The 13,804-nt window shown below is 39.0% G+C and overlaps 2 protein-coding genes across 4 annotated transcripts in view; both read right to left on the bottom strand.

Annotated features, from left to right (window-relative positions):
- The window catches only part of IFT52 (intraflagellar transport 52), a 45,650-nt gene that overhangs the window by 7,304 nt on the left and 24,542 nt on the right, over positions 1-13,804 (bottom strand). The window lies entirely within an intron of this gene.
- eya (eya transcriptional coactivator and phosphatase 2) overlaps positions 1-13,804 on the bottom strand; it is a 31,809-nt gene that overhangs the window by 11,043 nt on the left and 6,962 nt on the right. The window contains exon 1 of one of the 2 annotated variants that reach the window (XM_064698259.1): positions 1,847-2,128. The exons of the other annotated variant lie outside the window; for it this stretch is intronic. Coding sequence (XP_064554329.1) covers positions 1,847-1,918 — 72 coding nt within the window. The 5' untranslated portion in view covers positions 1,919-2,128. Of the gene's footprint in view, positions 1-1,846; positions 2,129-13,804 lie in introns of those variants that run through there. 2 annotated transcript variants of the gene reach the window in all.

Genomic DNA, 13,804 nt, shown 5'->3' with positions numbered 1-13,804 from the left:
TCAATATTTTGACTGCTTGCTCAGTGGCTCAGACGGATGGCACAAGCTGCTGGAATGGGCTAAGGGGTAAGGGGTAAGGGGTATGGGGGCAGGGTACGGCTACGGATCTTTCTTTCTTTCTTTCTTTAGCTGGTGGCACATAAATTACATGCAGCGCATTGTCGCAGTTGAATTATGGCGTGTTAATTTTTACGATTACGGCTTAAACTTAATTAAAATGTGATTAATGTCGCCAAACACGTTTGGCCTTTTTTGTGGGCCAGGCTCCTTAAATTGTCATAAACCTGGCCCAGTCTTTAGCAACAACATAAATAGGGACCAGTTCCACTGCCTTCACAGCATCAACTGGTCGATTGGTCGAGCTGTGCTCAACGGCCCTCAACTCCCTCAACGCCGTAATTTATGCTCTATTAATATTTCGCCTTAAAATCGTTTGCACACGCCGCTTGCCCCATGCCCCATGCCCCATGCCGCATTCATTGGCCGGCGGTTCGTGACGCTTCTGCAAAATTCTTAAGCCCAATGTTTCGCCTGCGTATGCCCGACTTTGTTTTAGCCAAGTGCAGAGTCCCCCATAAAAGTTGTCGCCTTTTGTAGTCTTTGGCTTCATTAAATCAGGCTACAAGTCGCATTATGAACAAGCTGCTGCAGCTTTAAGTGCAGTTTAATGGGCAGACTTGGACATTAACAATATCATAGAAGAGTCTGTCGATTAGATTTAAATAAGTTCTTGTAAGGTAATTTAACTTTTGGCACAATTTGATTAATTTACTCGAATTTTTAAATTCTGGAATTATAGATTATTTTTCTTTGATTTACATACTAATTTAAGCGGAAACATCTGGCCTCAGTCAAGAGAGTTGACTTGGAAAGATTTTATTGTTATTAAAAGGATGTAGCAAAGATATATATAAACTTTGCACTCACTTCTATGGCTTTACTTTAAGAGAATGCATACATTAGACTGAGGTTCGAGCTCAAACAGTTGCCTAAATGACTGAATTTCTGAGACAATCCATCTGTCGATGACATTTCGAGTATAACTGCCTATTAGGGTCTTCTTTTAGGAGTATACTACGGAGAAAACTTTCCTAACGGACACTCTTCCAACCATTATGAATCAGGCTATACTCATATTCCCTCTTTAAGGCGTACAATCGCCTTGTGCGGTCAAAAATACCACGATATTCTTCCTCCTCTCTAATAACTATGAATCAGGTTAAAAATTACCCGTTAGTCGCTGTCCTCCCAAGACAGTTTCCACTGTAAATTCACTAGCCGGAGTTTCGAAACCCGCAAATTTTTCTATTTAGATGTCAGCATAATCTATTTTCACAACTTTTAACTAGCATAGCTTATTATTAACTTCAGCTAAGACATTACATGGAATGTTTTAAGAAAGGAACATTCATCAAAAGGAAGAATTTAACATAAAGATTATTATATTAGTATGTAGAAAATAGTCTCCTTTATAAGCTAGGCTTTATAGTCCTGTTCAAAATTTGTTCTTACGCGAAAGTTCTTCAGCTGATATCATTTTACTTAAGTATCTTTTGGTTAGGCCCCTACTTTCAGAACATCCTCAACTAAACCAACTTTACAAAGGGTTTGTCAAACTGTCTCCAAATCTCGAGAAGCCACACAAACAAACCGCAACAACAACAGCAACAACAACGTTAACCGACGGCAAAGCCGCAGACACGGCAAAACTTGAAGATTTTTAGAGCTGAGTTTGTGTAGAAACTAACCGTGCGCCGCGTCACTTTTAAAGCTTCGCTTGGATTGCGATTGATTTGGTTATAAGTAAAATTCACTTGGATTAATAATTTTTGATATTATTTTTTACCTTTGGTTCGATCATTTTATCAATTAACCCGCAGCGCGGCGCTGCGTAGTTATACGGCATTAGGGTGACCATTTTTGCGAGGATTTTATCAACTATTTAACAAGTGGAAGCCGTTTTTATTATAAATTTTTTTTTTGCTAGTCTGTTTTGAAATTTAATTCGTTGTCATTTGATAAGAGTTGTATCACACACACATTGACAGAGACACAGACACAGACACGCACGTTGTTTTGTATATATGTATATTCTTGCGCTTGGCGTGCCTTGTTGCGTCCGCCTTGAGTAGCTCGAGTGAACTGAACTATGCGGCTCGGCGGCGGCGCGAGTGAACCGAATTCGGTTTTTTTTTTTCGATTCTGAGTGAAAATCTCGGCATTGGGTGAGAGCGCACGACGACGCGTCGAAACGAGTTTGTGAGCGTGCGAGCGGTTCGGCATGCGACGGCAGCGTCGACGACGACGGCGACAGCGTTAGCCGTCTGCCATCTCGCTCGCTCGCCGCAATGGTGCGCCTTGGCCCCGCCCATCCATGCGGGATGGTTTGGCCCGACGCCGTTTCGTACATCTATCTATTTATTTCTATTCAATTTTTGTTGTTTGCGGGACGCCCAAAAAAACATAAAGAAAAATAATAAAACAAAATAAAAGCAAATGCAAATGTCAATCAAATATTTTGGACAGCCCATAAATAATTAATTAATTAATAATATAAATTATTGCTGCTCATTAAACAAATTAATAAAATTTAAAGACATTCATTTTCATTTTGCTTTAAAATTTAATTAGTGAAACTCAAAACTCTCTGCCCGGCTTTTAATTTTTGCTGCATTGTATATAGATCCGACAAACATAATATCTGTTTTTACTTTTACTGCATTATATATGTATGTAGATCTGAAAAATATAATATCTTGAAATATGGTACCATAAACAAGTGATAAGCGTAATCGGAGCATAGCGTGTAGTATATCTCTTTCTTAAATATTTATAGACCGCATAAGCAATAGAAATCTACATCTAAATTACACTGTTTATTTAATGAATCAGTTCAAGCACTTAAATGCGGGTGCTTAAGTATTCCACTATATATAAATATGAAATTTTTAAAGCAATCGGACACACCATGCCAATTAATTTATATATACAGTATAAACTCATTAATTTGGACAATTGGAAACCTCATTACAAGGATCAGCCAAATTTGTAGAGCCTATTGACTGATGCATGTATTATTTAAATATATTTCTATATATTTATTTTAGTTTTAAATACTATAAATACTTTGTAATGAGTTAGTTGGTTTTTACAATAGACAAATCCCCAACAAATTTCGAAAAAGTACATATAAAATATTACCTTATTATATTTATTTATAATAATTATACTTTATTATGTATAATTTTATATTTTTTATATATATTATATAATTATACTTTATAATTTTATCCAAATTGGTTGAAGATTTGTATATTACAACATATAGCCCATCCAACTCTTGCTTTTACGTTTATATTATTAATGCATGAGTCACAAGTAAAGATTAAGAATGCAAATCTTTAAGGCCTTTGTAATTGATAAGATAATATTTGATGTTTGTACACCTTCAGATATGTTGGCTTTTTGTCTATTATATTAGGTTTTTCATAATGTATTAACCGTATATATAGCTTCCTTTTTGTTATCTGGTCATTTTTTATATTTCTTTAATTTTAACTAAGTAATCCTATATATCATTAAACTTTTTACTAAGAAATTCTACCAATGTTTGCCCTGTTGATCTCATATCGCATACGTTCACTTTGCTCTTCACCGAACTCAACATTATATAAAAAAAAAAACCCTGATAATCCGAAAAGCCACTGTTAAATTAACATTACCTATAAATGAAACAACACTTAACACTTCCAATGTAATAGTAATTTTTGTTATTTGTTATTTGTTTATTTTGTACAATATTGAGTATATATATATCATAATTCCAATAAATTGCACAGGTGTTGTAATTGCATACGCTCTTTTCCCTTAAATGAAATTCCCTTAGTTATTTGTATATATTTTATATTTTTTTTAGAATCTGTTTGGAACAACTAATGGCAAGTACTTTTAAAACCAAACAGTCATAACCATTTTGTAAACCATTTTATTTATTTAACGCTTAATTTTGTGAAAACGTCTAAATAAACTTTCGAGCCTTGGCTCTGTCTTATCGACCATATGGAATTACACGTAAACAAAGCAGGCTCATAAAAATAACAACAACAACAATAACACGAGACAATAAATAAAATCAGAGAACACACACTGACCAATCGATTCATATGCCCTGGAATTCTTACTAATAAACCCCCTTCCCCCACACCACACGCACACACACACAGATACACACGCACACACACAGATACACACACACAAGTGCACTTTCAGACGCCAGTCGCCACCTGCCAAAACAAAAGACATCGCAACCAGATAGGGGAACGGGGTGCAGAGTGTGTGTGTGTGTGTGTGTAGTGGGAGCGTGTGTGTGTGTGTGTACATTGCCTATAAAGTAATTTAATCTGCACAAAACTAACTATTTCTTGCGTAATTATTGATTATTTTAAGGTAAACATTGAACACAATTTTAATAAAATTCCTGGCAACTCGACAAATGAAGCAAATAACTTTTATATTATTAATAGAACAAGGTTAAAAGTTCAAAGACCAAATTGTGTCCTTTGCGAGGCATGCAAAATTGTGCTTGTAGTTAAGTTAGATTAATACATATTGTATGTGAATTCATCTAACGGATTTCATTCTAATTTATATAAATAAACCACAGTTCTTAAGATTTCAAGTAAATTAAACATAATTTATATAGCATAAGCAAAGCATAATATGCGCATTCCATATTTAATGGATTTAATCTTAAGGAGAGAGTAATATATATTGTATATGATTTCAAAAAATTACAAATAATACAAATAGTATAAGATTTCATAAATTTCTTCTTAAGGATTCCAAGATTTTGAGTACTGGGAAAAATATCTTCTATGAGAAACATAGCTACATGTTTTATCTAAATTATGATTTTGTCATGCATTAAAGTAAAACATAAGATATATTCTACGTCGATTTTAACAGCTGAGCCCTTATAGATAAGTCCGTCTGTTTTTTTCTTTATATTGAAGAGTTCTACGTTCTAAAGCTAGCCTGGTGAAACACGGCATAGATCCGACCTATTGTTTCAGATAATAGATATCGCTGTCATAGAAACTATCTTGAGGTTTTGTGTAAAAACATTCTTTGTTTTCCGAAATATCTTAACACTGCCCATCACTTCTTTACTTATTATTTATTTTTACTGTGCATTAAATAATCTTAAGATTATAAAAACAGTTCAGCTATTCATATCAATTTATATTATATACATATATATATTTATACATGGCAGCTAGTGTAATGAATTTTTGAATGAATTGCATTTGCTTGTCTGGCATATTTCGTAATTTATTCAGTGTTTAAATGTTTATGGCTAAAATAGCGAACTTTACACTTCATGTGCAGACATGTTGAATTCCACAGGCTCCTTCTATTTTATGTATTTCTGTGGTTTGTGCAATTTGTATTGTGAAGCACATGCCTCAGCGGTTTTTCCTCTGAAATTAGCATAGAATAGTCTATCGAGTCTGTGGATCGAGTCGGGGTGAGTCGAGCGGAGTGGAGTGGATTGGCTCGTGTGGCACGATGGCAATATCAGCTTGAAGAAATGCCTTTGCGGGACTGCGAATCAGACCTTTGGCATGCGCTGACAGCGACATTTGAAGAGCCCCTCGCCAGCGAAGCCAGCGAAATCGGGGTATCAGCAAAATAAGACTTGACCCAATTGTAGGCCAAGCTTGGGCTGCATGACGCATCGCAAATGTGGTATACGGCAAATGTTGGCCGCTTCCTGAGTGTCGAGCTTACAAGACAAGCAACAACCGGCGACAAATGACAACAAACAACAGCAACAGCAACAACAACAATTGTGTGTTGTCTGCCTCAACAGGGAGACCTTATCTAGATGCTGAGCCAAGCCAAACTTCAGATCAAGTTGTAAAAATGCGCGCGATTATCGTTGAACACGCCATGGGTGCGAGTTAACGAGAGAGAGAGAGAAGTATAGAGAGGCTGAGAGAGAGGGAGAGTGAGAGATATATAAGAGCGAGAGGTCGTTGCAGAGTGTGGGCAGCTCAGGTGTTGAACCTGGATCGCAGCAAAATGGCGCCCAATCCTGGCTAGCCGGGGCCCAGTTTGTGGTGCACCTCTTGTGGCGGCTGCATTAAATTAATACAGCACCGGGGAGGTCCAGCCCGATCAAAACTGAACGTAAATCTTAAACACTTTGTGCTGCCTGCCTGCCTGCTGCCTGCCTTCTGCCTGCCTCGAGCGCACGATCAGCACGTTCACAACGGACGACGGACGACCGGTCCCCAGCCGCAGCTCCAAACAAATGTGCGAGTCTCAGCAACATGCAAGAGGCAACCGGCTCCAGCTTCACAAAATAAAAAAATAATCTGCAAATGCAGCGAAATTGTGCGCAGATTTGTTTACAGACAGTGCCAAAGCATTTGGAATGGGCGAAACAGCATAACAGGCAGGATGCGGGGGTTCGAGCCCCGCACTGGGCTGATGATCGCGCGTAGATATAATTGACGACATGTTGTCTCACGATCGTGCTAAACCGATTAAGGCATATTTAATGCCCCAACCGATCCCAAGTCGCAGTTTCTGCTGCATTTCAGCAGCGTCAGCAGCAACAGCAGCAGCAGCAGCAGCAGCAGAGTCCACGGGTCATCGTTGGGTTAAAAGTGCGCTCCGAAGTGTGTCATGCACTTCCGCCAAACAAATTGCGGAATTGTTTGCACAATTTCACATGGAAATCGCATTTGTTAACTGCAACTGGCCAGGCCAATTGGGCAATTGGGCAATGGCCAATATTGTAAGCGTTTTTCATGCCAAAATCCGAAACACAAATATACATATATATATATACATATACATATGTGCATATATAATTTATTAAGAAAATGCATTTAAAAGTATTCATTTGTTATTTCCTTTTAAGAAATATATACATGCAAGTAGTCGAAATTATTATCGAACAGGATTTGTTGCCAAAATAAAAACCTTTAATAAATTTATAAGAGATTTGCGTTTAGCCAGAAAATTGTATTTTTATTTAAAAGCACAATACTCGGGCGACTATTCCTATAGAAACTCTATGATATATTTGCCATAAAACTCTGCTAATGTGTTAAAAGCAAAAGTGAAGCTCGTTAATGGGAAAACAAAAATGTTTCTCTTACAAGAACCTAATTTTCCAGCCATCGGAAACCTAATGCTCGAATATATTAGAGAAAATAAATACGACTTATTTGGTTTTTTTATGATTACAAAGCATAAAGTCGTATAACTTAATATGCCATAAAACTAAATGGCTCAACCCACTACTGTGGAGGAAAAACAAAAAGATATTGTTGCTGGACTTGGGACTCCATAAAAAATGTATTTTCATAAGCGTTTTATGTGCGCGCCAGAAGTTTTTTTCTTTATGAATCAAATGCCAGCGAAACAATGACTTGGACTATTTGTGAGCGCGGGTCGGCCCTCTGAGACGTATCGAAAATAAACCGTGCCAGAAATTGCATTTTGCGCTCTATCAGAGCGGCCTGGCACTTGCCAGGGGAGCAGGGTGCGGGGCGCAGGGTGCAATGGGTGCAAGGGGGGGAGGGGCGACCACAAGTGAGTCTCTCGATGGCTGTCGCTTTGGATGGCCACCGGGGTAGCCTCGGAACGCCTCGTTTATGCTTTCATTCCGCTGAAAATTATGCGGAACCCGTGTTTGTGTTTGAGGCACGCGCCAATTGCCACTGCACGTCGCTGCGGGGGGCAGGCAGGAGGAACACAGAGAATGAGAGAGGGAGAGAGCGGCAGCAGCTACGCTTGCATTGCCATGGTGACCTCAGCAAAACAAACATTGGTCAGGAATTTTCATTAAAAGCCGGCTATCGCGGCCCGTGTGCACGGACACGCCGCCCAGTTGCCCAGTTGCCCGGACAACCTGCCACCCACGTAGCCCGAGATCCGGCAGCGAAGTGTGTCAGCTGTCACTTGGCATAGGCATCAAAACCGATGAACACGCCTCCTCATAGCTGCAGAGCACGGAGGGAGGGCGGGAAGAAGACACTAGCAGGTTGCTATACCCAGTACATAGAGCATAGGCCAGACGGGTATGTTGAGTCTGTGTCGAAATTTATGGAAAAGAAAAAAAGAAAAATCCCCTGACGCTGATGTAGAACTAAGACAAGGACTTGATATACTAAGACTGATGCACTTACAGAAGAACATACCCTGTTCTCCAATGCCTATATCAATGCTGCAAAAAAGGGTTTGAACCGCGTTGGTTTAAATCCGATATACCTATTTGCTATGAATCCAACTATGAACAGGAAAGATTAAAGCTGAACTCAAATATGAAGTGAACCATATTCGAACTATAATAAAGAATAATTTTGGGAAAAGGAGCTCGAAACAAAACGTAGGTTTCAACATGCGGAAAACGAGGAACTTGAATCGCAGCTTCAACCGAAGGAACGCGAATTTTATTTGATCATTTCTAACTTTAAATAAAGAGAATCTTTTGTCTAGAAGCTAATGAATCTAATAAGCAGACTTTCGGGGTATTTAGCATTTATATATACGTACATATCTGTATAAGGACGAGAAAAGACCAAATATCACCCAAATTGTGAAGCCTAGCTAAAGACTGATTAACACACCAAATACAGGCTATTTATCTAGTCTTATGCCAAGCAACAAGCAAAGATTTGCCCATATTTAAAAGTACATTTCCGCAACCAACTCAAGTCTTCGATTATCTTGCAGATAACAATTTATTATGACAATTCAATAACAGCCCCTTATCTTGCAGATAAGGCAATTATTACGACAAATAATTTACAGGGTATTGCTCACGTCTAATACATATCCATAGCACCTTGAGCGTGTGGCTTGTTTTTACCTGTGGGAACGACTCTCTAATTAATTTAATTATGCGCTCTCGACTTGCGCGTGTCAAACACGCAACAACAACAACAACGGCAAATTAAATAATCACGCCTGGGCGAGCTCTAATCAAATGCAGCCCTGTGTGCGTGTACAGTGAACACCAGCAGGCGCCACCGCCCGCAAGTATGCAGCATATGTTTTCACATGCTGCCGTTGTTGTTGCTGCTGTTGTTGTTGTTAAGCTGTTGCCAGGCCTATGAAATTTAATTTGCCAGCATGGGGAAAAAAATGAAAACAACCCCTCGAGACGACTCGACTCGACTCGACTCGAGCATCGCTGACAAATTGAATTTGTAAAGTTGCCCAGTTACAACAACAAATCATTTTGGACCCAGGGCGAGATGCCCATCCCAGGGACGGGGTGGAATGTGTAAAAACACTGATGCGGATGCTGTGCGTGTGTGTGTGTGTGTGTGTGTGTGTGTGTGTGTGTGTGTGTGGTAACCCAAGACCCACCCAAGCCATGTTACGCTCGTCTGAGCGGCCTTTCCAACGCGGCCCTCAACTGACTTTCGCGAAAGTAAAGTGAAATTGTAGCCCAACAGGGGCGGTGGGGCGTGACAGCTCAAAAACAGGCTCAAAAAAAAAACACACATACACAATTATTAACACTTATTAATGTTGAGGTTTTTATATGGATGGCACCCCAGGGCTTCAATTAAAGTCCAAAAGTGCCAACAGCTGCCTCAAGTGCCTGCTCACTGCGCCAGGGGCGTGGGGCGACCTGCTCGCCAAGGGGGTAGCTTTAAGTAGTCATTAAGATTGAGTGAGATAAGATTTGTATGTTTTTTTTTTTATAGCAACACACTCTCACAGCTGGCACTCGATCGAAATCTGCCCTAAGCCAATTCGCGTCAACCCCTCCCGAGATTTGACTTCCAGCACGATCTGAGTGCCAACTCGCGACAAGCTATTGACAGCTATTGTCCTCTAATTAAACAACAATGTTGACCTATTCTCAAGATGTCACGGTCAAGGTTCAGTGCGCCAAATCATTTATTTTCCAACCCAAAAAGAAATAAATAAATAAAATTATATGTCACAAATTGGTACAAGAAATCGGAGTCTTTGTTTGCTAATTAAAATTATTATTGGACAGAAAACAACCCTCGGGAATGCGTCTTAACCCGTTCGCACGCAAATCTTAACCCTTTTGAAGTAACCACTTGGCTAATCAGCTGCGCCTAATTAAAGCGGAAAAGGGATTTCCTTAAAATTATAAATATATTGCCATCTTAGAAATAACAAATAAAATATTGCGTGATAAAAAACACGTCTCACATAACACCTGGTTAAATGGGATTAAGAGTTTGCAATCATTCGGTAAGTAAGCCATTAATTCAGGAAATTTAAAAAGAAGGATGCAGGCTCAAATTCTCCAAATATTAAACTTTTTTTTAATAGACAGCGCTAAGTTCAGGTATTGACTGCGATTATAAGATTAAAATGAACAGATAAAGTTTATGAAAAAAGTAAAAAAAATGTCTCTTCCGGAAATAAAATCAATAAATCCCAATCTTTTTTTTTTGTAATTTTTCTCCTTGTATACAATTTTTTTGTTTTTGTTTTAATACTTTTTATTGATTATTATATTAACTAACATAATTTAATTTAGTTTGAAACCAAATTAAAAATAGTTTTTTTTCAAATCCTGAATAAATATTGCTAAGAATTCCTTTATTTGAAATATAGTCTTCAAAATTCTCTAGTCTTTTCATTTGGTACGAAAGTAAGGTAAATATTGTTCAAATAATAAGCAAGTCGACAAGCGAAGCATTCTTATATGCGAGCACACACTGTAAATGGGGATTGAAAGTACGCCTTATTGTCCCGCAAGTACTTAAGTACACCTGGTGCACAGATAAAGACTGCATATTTACTACAGCTGCCAGACTTGGGCAGCCAGAGATGGATCAACTCTTGGCATTTGATGCTACTTTACTGAAATCAAACTGTAGCACAAACTGGGCCAACTGCGTCGCTGGGCAACGTGAACGGGCAATCCAATACCACAGTGGTCGTCGCTATCAATTACACGACTCTCGAGGCAGCCCTAATGCTCGGCTGGATCGGTTTCAGCACAGACCTTGGCCACATTAACTCGGACTGTGCTACTCTTGCGATAGCGCCGCAAGAGCATAATATATATAGAAAATGATATATATATATATGTGGGTATAAAGTAGAAATATAAAAAGTTGATTATTTCCGTTAGACTTAATTACTTAAATCGCAAGGCCGTTTGATGGGCCATATCCCATTACAAATATCCCACAACAGAAGAAGAACAAGTAGGAATGCGATAGAGTGTGCGACTTGAAGATATCCTAGAATACTTCACTCCTGAATTACTTCTATGTATATTGTACCAAGGTTATATAATTTGTAAGGCTTTAAGACGACATTCTGCTATATACCAAAAATATTGGATGTAACTCTTCAAATGAGGTTTGATAATCAGAATTGACAAATATTATGTGACTGACTTTTCTTAGCTAAAAGCTTTGCTCAAAAAAACAGAGCTGAAAATGAATTATTATTGGTTTTACGGAAATCTGTGGATCAAAGATAAATTGGAATATATGGATCTAGCTAGATAGACTTCTGATCAAAGAAGGCGTCAGAGCTGCCTACCTACCTAAACCTATTCATGTTCCTTTTCGAATAAATACAGGGTATGAAAAAGCATTGAATGAACTATTGATGGCAAGTACATGTTTTCGGAGCCAAAGCAAAGTTTTTGCTGCTGCCGCTTGAACAGGTGCGCAGATTTTTGTTTTTTTTTTCTTTTTTAAAGGTATTCTGGGAGCGATCGAAGCACTATCGAATTTCGCGTTGCCGCCTCGCCAATCAATGGGCAGCAATGTGCGTGATTTGTTGTTGGCATTTTGGCTGCCAATTGTGCGGCTCGCGATGCAGTTTTTCCCGTTTCCCAGGGCAAAGCCTCTAAGGAAAATGTGCAGCAGGAAATTTGATATTTTATGCGGAGTGTCCGGAAAAACGTTAGGGGCACAAACAGAGGCAGAGGCAAAGGCAGAGGCGCAGGCAGTCGGCCATTTCGTGGTAAAAATTATGAAAAAAGGAACAAAAAAAACAGAATTTAAGAAAAACTGTCACGACTGCTAACGAGCAATGCGATCGCTGCCAAGTCAAAGGTCGCACGCTGATTGCCGACAAATTTGTCTCGAAAACTTGCGAGCCGCTTAATTGCAGCGCGGAACGGGAGACAGGGTTGTGCTGTACCTCAACCCGCTCCTCTCACTCCTCTCCAGCAGCTGGCCTGCCTGACAGCCTGTCTGCGCCTTTGACTGACAACAGCCACACCTAAGAAAACTTAAAGATAACTCGTCTTCTATGCTCTGCTCCACCAACTGCCACTTGATTGTAGAGCTGTGCCAAATCGTTCAGAATTTTGTTCAATTGAACTTCTTCGATCTGAGAGAGTGAACCACATTACATATTATCATTTGTGTGGATTTTTCAAGTCGCTAAATTTTTAGTCTCTTATTCGACTCCCAACATAGTTTGGTAGTTCTTGAGTCCCAACATACTTTACTAGTTCTTGAATTCCAATCAAGTTTAGCAGATCTTGAGTCTGTCCTTTTATGTCCCATTATCGTCCGTTGGGTTTCAATTTGAGTCCCAAATTATTTATTATTTCCTTAGAGTCTCTCTATTGTTCACCAGCTCCACCATCATTCATTAGTTTATTTAATTCCAATTGCTCATGACCTGGATCAGCGTTCAGTAGTTCCTCAAATGAACAACTAAACAACTTTGCGCTAAAAGGAATTAATAAAAGATATAAACTATTATATTAAAGACTAGTTCACTCAGTACAAAATGAACTACTACGGAACTACTTCAGTGAAATAAACCAAGAACTACAACACTATCTAATTGAACCGGAAATGAGTTTTGTTTTCACAGGCGGCGCCCACTTGACCCCGTAGCCTGCGCCGCGACACTGTCGCGCAAAATCAAAGTGCCGAACCGCACAAAAATCCATTATATGGGGTATATGGGTTATATACCCCTTGCCCGGGTGGCAGGCTCATGTCAAATTCCCAACTTGCAACAAAATGTTTTACATCAATTGCGGGCAAAGTGCCGCGTGCAGCGTTTCCAAGAATGCAGCGGCCTGCAACTGGAATTATCCCCCATCATTCTCAACATCATGCCCATTCCCATCCCCAACCCCATCATCATCATCATCATCATCAGCATCCTCATCATCATCATCATCATCAGCCCAACTGTCAAATAATTATGACAAGTTCATTTCGTCGTACTTTCGCTCATTTGTTTAGTTCCTATTTTATTTTATTCTCTGTTCTTCATTTTTGTTGTTCCGCTTTAACGAGAATTGCTGTAAACGGAGAGCCCGTCCGCCCAAAGCGCCCAGTTCCCCGATACTCCCGCCCAGCACCAATTATCGGTGCGTTGTAAATGTGCGCGCGTTTGATGTGACAGTTGCCTGAGGTTGCGTATCGCGGCGTGACGCTCAAAAGCTATAGATGCACTTCATGGATAAATATATATTGTTCAGCTACTATATAGAGACCTTAAAACTGAAGGCAGCAGCTTGTGATCGAGAGTTTAACATGCATATTCCCGAAAAGTATGCTATAGGGTTTAATGCAACTCAAATGTGTCTTAGGATCTATATAAAAGCTATGGAATTTAGAATAATACGCATCTGTGAATAATGCGGAGTGAGAGCGATAAAGAGGTATAAATATATTATATTATCTTATAATATAGTTGTCTTTTAAGATTAAATTGATATTAATATTAAAATAAAAATAAAAATCTTAGATACATGGCAAAAAATGCAAACTGATATATAAATGGAAGGTATATTACAAGA

Source organism: Drosophila montana, unplaced genomic scaffold, assembly GCF_035044405.1.
Source record: "Drosophila montana isolate Dmon_TW-CO22-7 unplaced genomic scaffold, ASM3504440v1 contig_402_1, whole genome shotgun sequence".
Taxonomy (NCBI): domain Eukaryota; kingdom Metazoa; phylum Arthropoda; class Insecta; order Diptera; family Drosophilidae; genus Drosophila; species Drosophila montana.
This window is presented reverse-complemented; position numbering and strand designations above follow the sequence as displayed.